At 44.4% G+C, this 17,965-nt stretch overlaps 1 protein-coding gene across 2 annotated transcripts; it reads right to left on the minus strand.

Annotated features, from left to right (window-relative positions):
- Positions 1 to 83: 83 nt before the first annotated feature.
- Trx (histone lysine N-methyltransferase trithorax) lies at positions 84 to 17,399 on the minus strand. 2 transcript variants are annotated; one of them, XM_071716435.1, is made up of 10 exons: positions 17,016 to 17,399; positions 14,584 to 16,021; positions 13,914 to 14,477; positions 13,394 to 13,827; positions 13,006 to 13,167; positions 12,503 to 12,898; positions 5,930 to 12,411; positions 5,431 to 5,593; positions 5,182 to 5,328; positions 84 to 4,888 (listed from the first exon to the last, which is right to left on the minus strand). In XM_071716435.1, exons 1-10 carry the CDS (start codon positions 17,109 to 17,111, stop codon positions 4,715 to 4,717), a joined length of 10,056 nt encoding a protein of 3,351 aa, XP_071572536.1. In that variant the 5' UTR covers positions 17,112 to 17,399; the 3' UTR covers positions 84 to 4,714. The 2 variants fall into 2 exon arrangements, with proteins under 2 accessions (XP_071572536.1, XP_071572526.1); XM_071716425.1 differs by having other exon boundaries at positions 16,947 to 17,399.
- Positions 17,400 to 17,965: the final 566 nt, after the last annotated feature.

The raw sequence follows: 17,965 nt of genomic DNA on the forward strand, positions 1-17,965 counted from the left end.
CGACATTGGCGCACACAAATTACGCTCCTACGCAAAAGAGAGGAATATACGTCGCGCACAGCAAAATGTACAACACGCACATGTTTCTCTCATATTTCCACTTGTGTTTTTATTTTGTTAATTTTCTCGTATAATATATACTAACAAAACATTTAATTACAAAACATGGGCAATATCTGTGTGTATCTTTTTCCGTGTGTGTATGTACGTGTATGTGTCCTGTGATGAAAGCGGCTATGTGTTTTCCTTTCCTATGCGGTACGCGTACCTTTTTCTGGTTAATGTAGATATTACGATTAAACTTCATAAGTTCTCTACGATAAGTAGATGGATTGATAACGACAATTTACACGCAAAAAACGTGTGGCAAATGCCCCCTGTCCCTCCCTCTTCGTACCTCCCCCCCCCCCGTCCCACCCCTCTCCCCCTTCGGATTCGTTTCCGCAACTTCGTTTCCTCGTTCATTTAATCGCACTCATTTTTTAATCGCGAGAGTGAGTTTTGCTCGGTCCGGGCCACCGTTCACCGAAAATTCTCTCTTTCTCTCCCTACAACCTATGTCCGTCATAAATATGCAAACGCAAGAAGGGATAAAAACGCTACTGTAATATGCGATATAATAATATTACCGTACTTCGATATTAGTTATAAATAGTTTTTTTTTTTTAATAATTATTTGTCCAAACACTGAATATTTTACAACAGCCATCGAATCTCAACTATTTTGTAACTCTATTTAAACAGTTTGCAACTTTTACAGTTCATCATTCTTTTTTTTTCCTCAATTTCACTTTTAATATTATTATGCGTATAGCGCGTGTCTGATCCAATATCATATCAATAATAGGGATATATCGTAAATTTTGTAATTTCCTAAAAAATATTCTCTAAAAAATATGTCGACCTAAAGATTATTATGACTGATAATCACAGACAATTTTTTCAATTTTTCTTTTTCCCTTTCGTACCGCCGTACCGAGTTTGTCAGTAATCGTTATTTTCCGTCCTTCCCCTCTTACTTTTCTTTTTAAACAAGTACAATATTTCAAAATTCTACACTCCGTTTAAACGTTAGAATAGTAGTTTTATACACGTCTTAAGAAGCGTTTTACATTTCAATTTTTCTCCCCTTTTTTTCTCCTCTAATCCCTTAAATCGTAAGAATATTTTAAATCTCCTCAGCTTATCCTTCTCTCGAGAAGAGAAAATAAAGAAATAGATCGAAAGTGCACGATGAGACGAAATTCCCGGTTGTGAGAGATCGCAATTGGCGTGACGGTGCGCCGAAACCGTCGCGTCGCGTCCCGAGAACGCGGTAATACGCGCCGCGCGCTCATCGTTTCCGCGAAGTAACACAATCACTCGCAATTTTAAACGCAACGCTGGGAACAACGCGACGCCCGTTCGGAGCGAGTCCGTCTTGTCGAGAGGTAAAACATGCGTAAAAGTCGGAGAGAAACGATCTACCTATTACATCTATACATTAGTATCATTTTTTTTTCTTTAATTATTGTTAGACTACACGTTTATTCGTCGTACCGTTCTTCGGATGTTCGTCGTTTTTTTTTCTTTTTTTCTTACACGCAGCGTTATTTTTGAAAGGTGCTGATGGGTGTAGTAAACAAACGGTGCTTAAATGTGCCCAAATATACGAGTGACTTGAGTAGTGATGTATTATGCTTTCTCTTTCTCTCTTTCTCCTTTTTTTTATGTGTGTATAGATTATAATTAATAGCGATAATAATAATAATAATGATGATGAAGGCTGTATGCGTAATACTAAGATGGGTCTTACGCCCTTTCCACGCAGTTTAAAGAGTAGAGTTCAAAAAGACACAGAGTATGTTTCAGAAAGCACCCGATATAGATATTCGTTCGCATTCACCAGGCAAGGATTATCGGGAGACAAGTAAAAATCTCTTTTTCTCTCTCTCTCTCTCGCACACTTTTTGTGTCTTGCCACAAGCACACGCTCAAACTGTTCCACCTTTTTGCCCGAAGTACTCGCGTGGATACTTTACAGAAGTCGTCGGTGATAACAAATGAGAAGAGAACAATGTGTTGAGAATTTAAGTCTATTCGCGAGTGTAGAAATGAAATCGATGATGGATAGCCTACAGTTTACAATCATAATACATAGCGATGTGAAAATCGGGTTACATGGTATGTATGCCTACGGAGTATACACTTTGTAAAGCCGAAATTAATTCTGACGTCCGTAGCGTTACGCTCCAGGAGGCTGTAATCGAATCGAAGAATACACGCTTGCTCGTTTGCTAGAAAGAAAAGAAAAGATCTCTGATTCTTGTATCCGCGTCAATATATCAATGTGACTACCATATATGTGCACCGGTCCTACATCGTTTTCAAGTTTTACGTTAGTACTTTTTTTCCGTCAACCCTAATACCATCTCGTTCATAATCAATAAATATCAATAAAATATCTAACATTGTTATATTTTCAAGTAAGTTACCATCCTTACTAGTCGTATTACTTTTCATGTACAGATTAAAATTAATTATCATTATATTAACAATATTCATCCTCGAATATAATAGTTATTAATTATCGGTAATCGTAATATAAAAAAAAAAAGATTCACAAAATATCTAAAAAATGGCAATTTCACGTGACCAGAACAGGTTTCCGTTTTCCCTCGTTTTTCATAACTTTTTACAACTCAGCGTACGCGCTTTGTACCAAACCAGGCCGATTAAAATCGCACGTCTGACATTATTCGCGTGCTCAAATAATGCGCTCCTGCCACCATTTCACCCCTTTATATTACCTCTTTAAATAATTCACGATCAATATTCTTCGTATAACGCATTTCTTATTATTATCAAACACTTCCGCACTGCAATCTTACTATCTCTTACTCTAGGCCATTTTTTCATGAAAAGTGCACTTAACGGTGTCCATGGAGCACCAAAATTTAAGGGACTACCACCTCGGCAGAAATTGATTAATCGCGCTAAAATACATTGTCGTAGTTGTGTCGGAGGGCGCCGTGCCACGCCGTGTTGCGGTTGTGTTAGTTTCGAATATAAAATATCATTTGCGTAAATATATATCTAAGTCTATCACCGGGTGAAAGCGTAGGTACATGTAAAAGTAAGGCAAAACTGGACTTCACAGAAGGATATTGGTACGGAATACATGGTATATGTATGTATATATATCCGTAAAAATGTAAAATATATATTCCTATGTAAAAGCATCTCTAATATATTTCCCATTATGGGAAAATATCACAAACGTTCCCCGGAAACGTACCCGGAGACGTTTATCTCAAACAATGCAAAAATCTTCGTCGGTCTGAACGAACAAACTGGATTTTTGATAGAAATTCTTTTAAAAGGATTATTGAAAACTATTAGCGATTCTACTAAATAATCGTCAAACAAAATATCGTATCATTCGGACAATAGAATTCGGATAATAAACTCGATGAACCGTGGATCTTGGCAAGGTGGAAGCACAAATATAGATGCAACGGCTAAAAAATGTACAAAAAGGAAAAAAACCAAGAAGGCAAATAATAACTCGAGCTCGCTTCATTTTCACGTGCGAATAAATAAAACTTGATCTGAAAAACAAATATCCTCTCGGCAATGACGCCACGTAAATAATAAAAATTGTATCAATGTCTGCCAAAGTAGGTATACCTTCGAACAATATCCTGCTACAGGAGACTGTTCTCACTTGCCATTCTCTATCTCTCTCCTTAATGCCTACATTCCTAACTTAAGTTAAAACTGGTTTGCTGTACTTACATCAAAGACGATATATCTAGTCTAACAATTACATATTTTACAAAAACATTTGAAATCTGGCCCTACAGCAGACATGAAATGTCACGAAGTTAGTCATACACTGTACACTAAATTTAAAATTTACACAAATCATTTAAATATACAATTGTCGCGTTATTTTATGTTCACGCGTTTGATAAGATCATTTGTACACGATTATTTATGTCATTTATGTTTTTATCTTGCGACACTCGAAAGAAATATAAATGGCTTTATGAAAGCTGCGATCATTATATCGAAAATCCGTCGCTTTCTTATTATACTCTCGCGAGACCATTTTCCATTTTCATCGACACGCTCGTCTATAAGGGGAAGAGTTTGTTTTCAAACCCGATTAAATCATCGAGAGATCCATCTCGTGCAAGATGCACAGGAATTATGCGAACTAAGGAGCACTCGCATTTAGTGTAAAGTGTAAGATAACTTGTACACTTAAGCCTCAATATAGTAGATAATAGGTAGAGTCTAAAAGTCGTGCGAGAAAGCACAGGCGTGAATAAAGTAACACTTTCAAAAGTCTGAAGCGCGTAGTAAAACGCACGACTTTGTCGGATACGATACGAAAGCGGGACATACTCGAATGGTTTATTGCTATAGGTATACGTGTATATATACCCCCCAGTTAAATCAACTACAGGAACGTAGCTGTCTAAAGTAACAATGTCGTAACCGCCGTGCGCTTCGCGTATTACGTCTGGCCTTCTAATATTTAAAATGTATAATCTATGTTCTTTTATAGTAATAAAAAGCTGCAATCTCTGAAAATAGTTTGATGATGAGTAAAATGAATAACATTCAATAAAACGAATCCTATTCGAAAGCGCGCGCGCAATTATAGCACATATTTCATTTCTTTGTCATCGGTCGGCTGCTTAGGATAAGCTGTATATACGCAGTCTCAGTTGAGGTATTTGCGACATTTGCGAGAACCGCAAGTACACGGGATCTTGATATCCTCGAATGGGAATTTGTAGTCGTACGTCAACTCCTCCCCTTGAATGATGCGACGAAGAGCAAAAATCAGTATGTGTTTCTTACCTAGGATGTCCACCACTCGCGAGTAGCAGTTTGGCTGTAACGTATAGATTTTCATATAATACAATGTTTATCGCAGAAATTTAAATGTATCATGTATATGTAATGTTATCGTACGTGACGATTACATACGATATTAATATTAACTTAACGCTTGATTATATATTGTGTAATCAAATTGTACATAATGAAATTTAAGATAATTACACTTTTTTATATATTTAAAAACATTGATACAAGTAACAATGTTATTAAGTAATAAAAGCTTTTGTCAATTTAAATTATTAGGTAAATTCTTGGTAAAAGGAAAAAGAAAGGAATGTCTCATACCTCGCACGAATGATTGATAAATCTAGCTGCATTGCCTTTCATAGTAGCATCAACAACTAGATGATCATCGATTTTAAACATGTAACAGCCTATGTTCTTGCTGTCATAGTACTTTTCTCTTTTGTCGGTCAAGGAAGATCGAATAACCTAATGATAATAATTTCAATAATGATAATAGTAATAGCGATATCGGTTATAAATATCGCGACATGACCCCCTAATATTTATGAATAGTTGTTTGCTACTTACTTCACCGGCGTATTCAATGACCATTTCACCAGGCTCGATATCTCTCAAACAAAACAGTCCTCTACCATGTATGTGAGAATAATACACACCGACAGATGTTTTTGATGTTTCTTTAAGTATTCTAAAGCGCATTGCCATGGGCAAATTGGTACTCACGGCTCGCCTGAAACATTCATCACAATGCTCTATACTCTATTGAATAAATTAACAACGGCGCTTACTTTTTTTTTATCTGAAATATTACAGATTCTATGTATAATCCAGAGAAATACAACTTACATTCAGTGTATAATGTATATTGTGTATATCAAAAAATGATACGCGATTGTTAATATAAATGCAAATGCATCACATCGGTGGTGCACAAGACCACGCGGAAATGCCATTAAAATTCATATTGATAATTAAATATATCAGAAATTATAAATTAATTTACAAGAAACAATAATAAAAGCGCAACTTTGTTTACATCGTCTGTGCATATGCAATGAACTTTTACCTCGATTCCGTTTCCGATATTGTAATTATGTTAGGATGCGGCCTGTGCTGCGACGCCAACCAGCTGAACATGTCGTGCACTTTTCTGCCCTTGAAAGGCTCCGCTCGTGCCGCCCCGTTGGCGCACGCCGCCGGCAAATCGTTCTCCATCTCGTCGGGTTTCGGCGGCGCCAGAGTATGAAATTTGGGCTTGTACTTGCTGCATCTGTTGACGCCCGGCAATTGCTCGATCAGGTAAATGGCCGCATTGTTCTCCAAGCCAAGACTCTCGCACAAGGGGTTGTGAGGCAGCGGGGGCAGGTTGTGGGCCTTGCGCGCATTCTGCACCGCCTGGTACACCGTCTCCCAGACCTCGGTCATAGACGAGGCGGTATGGGTGAAACCGTCCTGCGACTTGATCTCGTACATCAGGATCGGTCCCTTCGAGCAGTTCTTCTGCACCAGCGGTAGATTCTGCTGCGGATCGCTTCGCAGCGGCCTGATCGACTTCGTCACTATTCTGGGTTTCTTGACCGCTACGGGCGGCGCCTTCGCCTTAAGTATGTTCACCTTCGCGTCCACGGGCTTTATCTTATCCTCGAGCTTGTTCGCCTTGAGCGTGAACGTCTTGATCGGCAGCAGTTGTAACGACGCGATCTGAGGTACCTGCTTCGATGGCAATATCTCCACGGATGTCACCTGCGGTGTCTTTTTACTTTGGGTGACCGCCTTCATGTTGCGCGTGATCTTGTAAGAACCGTCCTGTAACTGCTTCTGCAGCACTATCTTCAACGAGGTGTTCTGCAGCTTCTCCTTGTCGAGCTCCAGTTTGAGATTCTCCTTTACCTTCTCTATAGCCTCCGTATTCAGTTTGATACTGTCGCTGATGTCGTCGAGCACGGTTTCAGGTTTCTCTATCTGTACGATCTGCTCGGTGATTTCCTTCCTCGGTTCCACAATTTCCGGCTCGGCTGGCTTGATCACCGGTTTCGTCGGCTCTTCGATCGCCAAGTCATCCTTCTTCGCCGGATCCTGCTTGAGCGTCACCGCCTGCATCGGCAGCACCCTGTTCATCGGTCGACTGGTCGGCATGTTGCTCGTCGGCACTGTGATTTTGTTCTGCACGGGACTGGAATTGGAGACGATCGGGCCGTTACTGTTGACGTTCGTGTTTGCAGAGTTCGGACTCAACGCGATACCGCCGCTGTAGCTCTTATGCATGCTATTTACATCGTGGTTGGACTTGTTATTTACAATTAGATTTCTCTGCGTGACATAATGATTCGATAGCGGCGGTATCTTGGACGATGATAAGCTGGATTTGATCATGCTGGTGTTCTCCGATACGTGCTTCGAGTCGAAGTACGGCCGCACGCTGTTGCTCATCGGTTGCTCCGTGCCGAACAACGACTCGGTGATCTTCCAGGCGGCTCCGTGATTCGCCTGGACCGAATGTGCGACCGGACTAGGTCTCACAGCGACGCGGGGAATCATCGGCATCGCATAAGGTGGCGGTGGCGGTGGCGGTGCCGACGGCGGTGATAGCTTTGTCGGTGTCACCGCGTTCGACGAGCACACGTCCGCCACCTGAATCGATGCCATCGGATGCTCTATGCTCGTATTTTGACACGATACCGGTGACACGGCGCTACACGCGACGCCACCGTAAACTCGCTCTTGGGACGTGGCAGAAATGTTGATCTGCGGCGGCGTCGCGATTGGTTCCACTGATAGCGTTGGTGCTGAGATCGATGCTGGTGCTGGTATCGATGCTGGTGCTGGTACCGATGCCGATACCAATGCTGGTACTGGCGCGGGTGGTGCCGGAGCTGCTGTTGGTACCGGTGGCAGCGGCGGCGCCGACTGATTCACCACCACGTAAGGTACTCCGGACACGTTGGACATACCACTCACGCCTTGCACACTCGCTATGTTAGGCACGCCGGTTATGTTGGGTACACCAGACATGTTCGGCATGCTCGATACATTCTGCATCGTCGTCACAGTAGGCACGCCCGGCACAGCTTGCACATCCACGATGGGCTCCATCAGCTTGGACGCTTGAAACACCTGTGTTGTCGTCTGGTAGCTGCTAGCCAATACCTGTGGCACGGTGCCGGCCATGAACTGGCTAGACGACATCACGGTGTTGCTAACGATCGTTTCCAAGCCGTAGTACATCGGTTGATTCGACACGAACATACCACCAGTTGGGTCGGTAAACATTTCCAGGGTGGGCGTGGAGCTCAACAGCAGCTGCTCCGACGATATAACGCCACATTGGATCGCACTAGGTTGTTGTTGTATGATAGTACCCAATACTGTAGGCTGTGTTTGCGCGATTTGCACACTCGGCAATATCGATATACCGCCATTCTGCAGCGCCAATAGATTGTCGGTGGACGGTGCCTGTATGTAGGTGCCCGGCACTAAGGGATTCGCAGCGATCAGCTGCGGTTTGAAGCCGGTCTCGTGCTGTCCGCCGCCTATCGTCGTGATGTATTGTAAGTTTTGGCCGGATTGCTGCTGTAGTGCTTCCACGTAAGCAGACACGATGCCTGGCGATGCCACTTGCTGAAGGATCACCGTGGGCGGTCTCTGGTTAGCCTGATGTAGCTGGATTACCTGGGGGGTGTTCGTCATCGCCGTCGGTTGGAATCTGGCATTGTGCGCGGCATTATGCGGTGCCTGCATCACGTTCTTCAGAACATGTTGCTGCGACTTGACGCTCTTGGCCTTGGGCCTGGCCATCCGTAAATTTTTCGACTTAGAGGGGACTCGGGCAATCTGTGCGTTTGTCTGCGCGGACTCCTGCGCGGTCTGCACGCCCATGGACGAGTAATTGGGCGACATCTCCGGGCTTGGGACGGTCTGCGAGCTCGTACTGTCCGGCGAATTCATTGGCGTGTTCACCATGCCGTGCGCCGTAACGTTAGAATCGCTGGAGACGGACGGCGGGTCTGTGATCTCCGTTATCTGCACCGTGCTTTCCTGAGGAGGTAATACTGCTGGGTTCGGCAGGGTGGTGGTCCTACGAGTGTACTGAGTCTGTACGATCACATCGTTGGACGTTAATACTGTCTGGTGCACGGTCTCGACGGTGGCATGTGTCGCATGGATCTGCGGCGTGATAATCGCCTGAGCAATCGGCTCGATCTGGATACTCGGATGGGGTGATGCCACAGACGCCTCGATGGGTGACGTTGCCTGGATGTCCGTGTAATCAGTTGTCAGAGTATGGCCCTCGGACGGTGAAAGCGTGATGAATTGCGGCGAGCCCATGTTCGGTGAGAATCCCGACTCTGGCGACGCCAGCTTGTTATCCATGGTCTCTGAGTCGCTATCGCTGGTAATCATAGAGTCGCAATTGTCTAGATGACGGTTGTAACTCTCCTCGTTGCGGTACGTGCGAGCACACCTCTTACAGGTGACTTCGATGTGCTCGAACGGCGACGACTCGTATGAGGTACGAATCAGCCTCTCATGCGTCATCATGTGTTGTGACGAGACGCACTCGTCGTCGCTCGAGATATCACCTGCACCATCCACTTGCGGGATCTGTAAATTCATCTTGAGATTCTTTTCCTTGAACAAGACTCCCGCCTTGTGCAAGGTGCACCTGGCGGTCGGTGCGATCGTAAGGTTATCACTGCCACTCTTCGTCTTCTGTGACTTGTCACAGGTACTTGACACATGCGATCTGATGAAGCCGAAGAAACGTTTTGAGTGTAAAAGATTTGAAGGTCGCACGTATGAACCAAGGTCCTGTTCCGCGATCGGCTCGCCCCCGTCAGATGAGTGCTCATCGTCAATGCCGTCCAATTGCGGGATCGATTCGGACGTTTGCAGGTTCGTGTTCTTCTCCTCGGCGTTGTACTCTGGTGAACTGCACTCGCTGGCGCTATTAGCGTCAGCCGATCCGTCGACCTGCACTATTCGTGGTTGCTGCTGTCTCGGATGCCAGAACAGTCTCTTGTGCTCTTTTGCGTCGTCCCTGGCTGGCAACATGCGACGATTCAGTCCAGTAGAATCCTCAATGCAGTACTTCAACTCGCGCACGGAGTCGGATAGTATATTAGGCGTGTTTCCTCTTCCCACAGTAACCATGATACTCTCCGGGATCCTCAATTCATGGAACATGGACGTTCGTTCATTTTGCGCATCAAGAACAATGAGACCGGTCTCGCTAGACTTGGTACTGGATGGATTTCGTGGCAATTTTCGCCTCTTTATGTTAGAACCATAGGTGTTGTCGAGTTTACAGCTCCAGGTGAGGCTACAAGAACGTTGATGATGCCTCTGACCGCCGACAATCAACGGATTATTCGACATCACCTCGGATTTGGATCGTTTCAGCTCCCTGCCGCCGCGTTTCTGGCTCTTTGAGTTAAATAGGTCGTCCATGAGATCCTGCATCGCGGTCTTCGCCTCCAATCGCACCCAGAGATCATTGTGCGCTCCCAATTCCAGTAAAGATGAATCCATTTTGGAAATTTTGCTTTCTGACGGCTTTATCGTCTCTTCGACCTCCGACGACAGCATGTCATCCTTAAACAAATCTGTGCTGAAAGAACCGTCATTCTTCAAGTCCATAGCTAAAAAATCCTCGTACGACATCTTTGGAAAAATGTCCTGCATGGAGATTCCATCTAACAGATCGTGCGGCAAATCTTCAAATATGGCCTCCTTCAGTTCTGGTGGTAAAAGATCCGTGTTGTTTTGCTCCGCTAAATTCTCATCAACCTCTTTGTTGCACACGATATCGATGAGCGTATCTAAGGTCTGTTTGACGGCCAAATAATCGACTCTCTGCGCGTCTATCGACACTTCTTCCTTTTCTCGCTCCTTGCTGTGATCGATAGTGATATTATTCTCCATGTCGGACGAGACGTCCGGCATATGTACCTGCACATAAGTTCTAATGTAATATCTAACGATCTTGTATGGATTCACTGTAGACCAGTAAAGTCTGGAGCATTTGTAATCGCATGGTATTATCTTCTCAGTCGTGTCAGAGAATTCCGGAATGATCGTGCCCAGACAGTCGACCATCAAAGAACCTATCATCAGTTTGACCTTGTTGGGTTCGGCAAACTTCTTTTTCTTACGATCCAACTCCACGTACACCGGTCGCTTCAAACTGAACTCGTTCTCGTTCTGCAGAGATTTGTTAGCGTGACTATTCGAATGTGAAATGCAAAATACCGTTTTGTCGTCGTTGAAAGCGAGCCCGATGTTTCTCGCGCATGGAAAATGAAAGGTATTGCTGCAGTTCTTCGCGCAACATCCGATGCTCGCGCCCTTCTTGCCGCACTCGGAGCAGCGGATCAAACGACCCCTCGAAATGGCACTGTGAACATTCTGCAGTGAGCCGTCGATTTCCTCAAACACCTCATTTGACCATAGCGCGCAATTTGCGTGTACCCATTCGTTCTGCCCGCAATACAGCAGCCTGCCCTCTTTCGTCTCATGTCCGTCGCCCAAGCCTTTGCACAAACAACATGATCTGCTGTCCTCGACATGGATATTATACAGATTCGCCGTTTTCGCCGCGATCGCTTTCGGAGCTTTCATCACCTCCTCTTTCCATGCCTCCAAAATAGGATCATCAAACTTCGTCGTCAGAGCGGTGTCTTTGCTAACGTCTTTACTAGGCGTTAATATATCGTCATTGTCGTCGCTGCTCTTAAAATCCTTCGGCGTAAACCATGGAAAGACCTCTTGTAAAATATCGTGATACGTTTCTAACAGATCCTTTGAACCAACGCAGTTGATTACGTGCTCCATATCACAATGAAATCGCGATAATGATTTGTACTCGTTACCATTCACCTTACGTTTCACAGACATTAAAGTGGGCGAGGGCCTCGCAATGATTTGTTGCTCCGAACAATGGCATTCCGTGACATCGTTCGAAGATACTGACGAATCCTGATTTGTCCAGTCTTTTCTCTCGTTGTCTTGAGAGTCCTTCGGAATACAGTTCTTCACCCTAACCGAGCATTCTTTTAGATGGAATTTCTGTCGTAGCCGTCGCAGACCTTTTCTACCGGGACCGTCCATCGAAGGTTCCTCCAAATCGAGCTTATTTATACCATCCCTGTAATTGGCACTCGAATTCGAGTCGGTATCCGCGGACTTGTCGCCATTGCACTCTTCCGATTCCTCGTTTTCCTTCGCACAGTTCATCTCGCTCTTATCTTCGGGAAACTCGAGTTTTCTCACGCTCGAAACTGGCCTGCAGAGGCACTCCTTTCTGGGACTCCACTTGAGAGCCGTGCAAACCTTGCGGTTTTTACTCAGAGATTTTATCACGCCGATGAAACCCGCCTTCAGCTCCGCTTCTATGGCATTCCTCCAGATAGAGGAATTCGAATTGGAAGAGCATTGGCTGCATGTGAATTCGATCGAATCGGGCAGGTAACTAAGTATCTGGTAACGTTCATCGGAAAGGCCTTCACAACGGGCATGTACCCAGCAGGAACACTCGCTACACTCCATCATCTAAAATAGCGCAATCATAATATATGAGTTGTAGATACAAGTTAAATTTTGTAAATTTACTCTACGTCGAGATCATCGCGAAGATACTCACCTTCGTGTCGAAATCGTTTTCGTTGTAACACCTCTGACACAAAGGACAATAGTTTCCTTGTTGTCTTAACTTAAAGCACATAGAGCAGAGAGGTAAATTACCAACGTGAACGTTGACACCCTCGCTACCGCAGCTTTTACATTTAATACAGCTCTGACAAACGTAAGGTCGATCGGGACTGTACAATCTAGAGCTAACACCGGACTTTGACAGACACGAATGATGAAACGACTGACGACAACGAATGCAGGATAATTTCGGACCGGATCTGAGATGGCAGGATTGACATATCGTACACCGGGGACAACACCAGTTTGGCTGCGCACAAACGTTCCATTCACTGGGTTCCAAACAGAAGGCATGGTATGGCTCGCAACAGCATTGACAGTGGATCAGCTGTAAAGAATAATCTTTATGTTGACAGTTCTCGAAGAGACATAACGCATTACTATTACATGTCTACTTGTTATCCACCTATGAACGATATTTCAAACGTTACTTACTGGCTCTTTACCGGCGCTTCCGCACAGATAGCAAATAGCAGGTATATGAAATAGCTCAGAACCGATAAGGGCGAAACCCTTCGCTCCGACCTCAGAAGGATCGTATTGCTCCCAGAAATCTATGGAAACTGTATATACAGTATCCAAAGCTGCCTTAGACACCTGTAATAAATATATTATTTACATTACTTTAATTCCATTAAATTCAAGTTTGTAAATAAGTTTTACATTTAATCGAATAAACGAAATACCAACTAGTTATAAAAAAGCAATTTTATACTACAAAAATGAAGTAACATAAGCTCATTCAGTATGCCACAAAAGGCAGAATATTCATACAGTATCTACTTAGATCACTTCCCTCGATTACGCCTGAAAGATATCTTACCACTGGAAAATGCGACGTTGATAAATTCTGTTGCGGTTTTCCCCTTCTCGAATGAGATTGTTGTGCCGTGTTAACGTTAAGATTTAAATTATTATCTTCATTATGCTTCTGCATTTCCTTGTCTTTCGTAATATCGTCCCTCTTCTCAGTTCTTTCGGTTTCCTTCAACGTCTTTGGAATGTTTTTGCCGTGTTCGTTGTCTTCTTTCGCGTCTACAGCGGGAAAAGTTGCAATGGGTTGCCCAAGCGCGACACTGGCGCTTCGACAAACGTGCTTAACTCTCGGCCCTTTCAACTCGAGCCTTTGTCTAAGAGGTTGTGAATGTTGGCCACCGGTCGAAGAGGCAAGTATTGGATTTTTAATTTTCTTCCTTACTTTAATCCTGTTATTTTTCCTCCGTTTTTTGTTAGGCGATATACTCATCGAGGAATCAACTGCAATAAAATCATGTTGTTAGTACAAATATACAGCAATACAATCTAAAAAAAAGGCATTTATAAAATAAAATAAGATGTTTTACATTTATCTGGTTTCGTATAGAAAAAGCCTCCAGTACCCTGATAACTGGTTTTCTGTCCCATTTCGAAATTTCTCCAACTCATGGCAGACTTAAATAAATTTCTTTCCAAGCTGTCTTCCGCAGGCCAACTGAGTTTAGACGGGCCCAAATTTTGCCCCTGACCATCCTCGTCTTGACTGAGCGGCAGAGAAATAGTTAAAGGATCTCGCATTAAAGGTGGTAACAACGCGTTTAAACCTGTCCTCAAGGCAGGTGGAATGTCGTAACATTTTAAACACATTTTCAACCAACACGCCGGGCATCTGGCTTTATAAACGCATCTCATGAGATTCCATTGTTGACTCCTCACAACAGGCGGGACTAAACACAGACCGTCACCTTTATGACACTTGAGAATGGGAAGAACATTGTTCGAGGATTTAGCGCAAGCCTGATGTTTAATCATTTTGCTTATAAACTTTCGGCAAGATTCGCAACTGTGAATGCCAAACTTGCGCGCCTGTTTCACAAATCGATAAAACCGTACTGCGCCGCAAACACCGCATTTTATAGTTCCTGTTAAGCCTGAAAGATAAACAATCATAATTATAAGATAATTTTATGCTAGAGATGTAAATGTTTACATAAAACAGTTTACAATCAAATTTGCTATAAAATGAGAAATATATACCTAAATTAGTGCTTCCTCCCATGGTATTACTGGTGCTTGTTGTTGAAAATGGTCCTTCTGTTCCAGCTAAACACTTGTTATCCAACTTTAATCTCGCTTTCCTTAATATAACTTTGCCACTATTGAGTTTTATTCCGCTGAATTCGGATTGCTCGCCTTCTGAGTGATTGCTGTGCTCGCTTTCGCTTTCAGATAAATTGTTTTCCGTCTCAAAATTGTTCAATGTACTAACCACAGTCTTATTACCATTTTCAGGCTGATCCTCAGTTTCTGCACAGCCATCTTCCGTTAATCCTGCACCACTTTCAAAGTTCGCCTGATTACTTAAATCGTTCGCTATTTCATTTTGAGTTCCTGATCTCGTCTGAACTCTGGAAGACTCGAAGTGTGGAACATTGGAATCGGGAAGAACTTTTGTAGGAATAGAAATCTGTTTCTGATTTCTGGGAATTGTTGATTTCACAGTTTGTGCCGTCCTGCTCGAGTTTTGTGAGCATTCTTGATTATTATTAGAGCTGTCGGATGTGCCGTTTGATACTTTATTCTTACATGATATAGTATGAGACTTCTTTACTTCTCTATGAGTGGGTTTTGATATTTGTGCGTTTTGTACAGAATTCGCTGATTTCTCCGTATTTTTTATTGATGGAGTTATAATCTCGGCATTGGAGTCTACACCTTGAATCACCCTTTTTGGCTTGCCTCTTGCATCTTTATTTTTAAATTTTGTACACAACTTACTAACTGCATCCTCTTTCAATTTTGATTCCAAGTCGCTGAGCTTATCCGAATTTAATTTACACTTTTTGACGTGTATACCAATTTCATTCTCGCTATGCTCCGTACCAGAAATTTCTTCCAATTCCTCGATGAACCTCTTATTTGGCTTTATAACTCTCGACGAATGCACGCTGCGAACAGGTAAAACGAATTTTCTTACTGTGCTAGGCTTCTCTCCAGATTGCACCACCAAATTACGTGTATTACTCCCATTAGATTTTGCCCTTTGAAGCAATCTTTTCGCAGTGCTATTACGTAACTGTCTGGTTCTTTGATGCTGGTCCAAGATGTTGTTCACTGATTTTAGCACCGGGTTTTTCATGTAATTCGAAAATTTAACGTTCTTACAATTCTTACGACTCTTAGCTCTGTGAATCTTTGGAGTATGTTTAGCATTCGGGTTTGTAACTGGTTCTGTGATGTCTTTGACTGGTTTTGGATTTGCGTCGGTAAGCTTCTCTGCGCTCTTTTCGATGTTTGTAGGAGAATTTTTAACATCAGTAACGTCCTTCTTCGTGCTGGACTGTGGTGCAAGATTTTCGACTGTGACAGACGGCAATTTATCGCTGGTCTTCTCCGCATCGTGTTGCTGTGTTTTTATGTAAGATGCAGAAAGATTAGCCTCTTTAGTGCTAAATCCGTGGAACGGTGGATGTTCCTGGGGGGGAAAGATTACCTGTATGAGTATTGAAAATGACATACTACTCCACAATTATAATCTACATGTATACGATTCTTACAATATAAGTTTTTATACTTAAGTGCCAATCTTCAAGTTATGAAAAGGCCAATTCCTTTTAGTGACACAAGTCGACACAAGTGTCGTTCTGTCTTTGTTATTCATTGAATGCCAAGAAGGATAGAAGGATGTTTGTGTCGACTTGTGTCACTAAAAGAAATTGGCCCAAAGTAAACAAACAAGTGACTAGTAAGCAAAGTTTACTTTATCTACATGACAAATGACAACTCGTCTGCTACAGACTGAACGGACTCTCGTTCGCAAGTGCCGACAATTCTACATTCTTTCTGGCTGCCAAGAAGTTACGGAGCAAGAATAGCAGAAGGCTTGTCACACTGACATACTCCGTACCAAGAGCGGCCAGGACAAGAACATCTAGAAATCGCTACAGCTCGACCGACATACGGAAGGGGAGGTGACGCTAAAGCGAGAAACGAGTCGTCGAACGGCAGGTAACGGACAGAGGCCGCGAAGGCGTCGCGCACCTGCCGCTCGACGATCGGCCAGCGCCGATAGGTTAACCCGCGCGCGCTTACGCCGCGCCAAGGCTCCTTGTCGGCCCGCGTAATCGCGAGTCCACCGAATGCGCGTTCGCGTTCTCGTGACGCTCGCCGGACGATGTATACGCGCCGAGCGGCGAGACGCGGTGCGTCGCGGGACGCGACGCTCGTCGATCTCGCGCGACCTCGGCGCGGCCAACGACAACGACAACGGCGACGGTGGACGAACGATGACGGGGACGGGGACGGTGACGGTGAATGGCGATGGCGACGGCGACGGCGACGGCGACGGCAAACGGCCGACGGCGGACGCCTCGGCGCGACGACTTTTTTTTCCCCCTCACCTTCTCGTTGTCGCCGAATGTTTCGTTGAACAGGGAAAGTCCGTAGTAGATGTTCTCGGCGACAGTTACCGGATCGTTCTGCGCTGCCTCAGGCTGGCCCAGCACCTTGATCCGTTTCCTGGTGGCCGTCTTCGGCGGCTTCCCGGGAAACTTGGACCTTCCCATGTTCACCTGTTTTCAACGACGGACCTCAACCTCGCAGCGAAATTCCGCTTCCATTTTACTCGCGATTTGTGCCCACGGCCGAGAGGCGCACCGACTCTCTCGCGTACACTATACACCGACGTATGTACGCTCTCCCGATATACGCGCGCGCGCGCGCGTGCACACACACACACACCACACACCACACACGGCGAGTTATACGCGCACGGAACATGGACACCGGGGCCGCCGTGTGACGCGTGTCTGTGTTGGTCTCTCGGGCCGCTGCCTGTTCGGCCGCCGTCGGCCGGCGTCGGTCGCGCTCGGCCGCGGCCGCAAAATACGCGCGTAGTTGTCAAACAGAGAGCCTGGGCTACTAAGGCGGGCCTCGCCTCGCCTCGCGCCGTCGAAACACGAAACGCGCTCGCGCGCCGCCTTCGCCTTCGCCTTCGCCTGCACCTTCGTCAAGGCCTCCGCCGATCTTCTCGCTTTATGACGAATCCGTCGCTCGTGCCACGCTCGCAACGTTTGAAATTCACCGAGAATACGGAGATTCGAATCGGCAATCAGGTTAGAACTTTGATATTCGACGGCCGCCAAAATGATGCCCGCGTTTGTTCGTGTCAATGGAAACGCGGCAATTGCGGCGCAAGCAAAATATTTCTCTCCCGCAACTGCGACTTGGAAAGTTAACGTCATTTTAGAAAATATCCATAAAATTACATTTTAAAATACTTATGATACTTATGATACTTATTATGATACTGCAGTCGTATCATCGAAAACTTTAGCGAGGATATTATTAAACTTTTTAGATATCCCGATCTTAACGCATTTATTTTTAATTGTACTTTGTCTTCGCGTCGGACTCGATT

Source organism: Temnothorax nylanderi, unplaced genomic scaffold (assembly GCF_030848795.1).
Source record: "Temnothorax nylanderi isolate EJ_2023f unplaced genomic scaffold, tnyl_v1.0 TNYL_tig0006_pilon, whole genome shotgun sequence".
Lineage (NCBI taxonomy): Eukaryota > Metazoa > Arthropoda > Insecta > Hymenoptera > Formicidae > Temnothorax > Temnothorax nylanderi.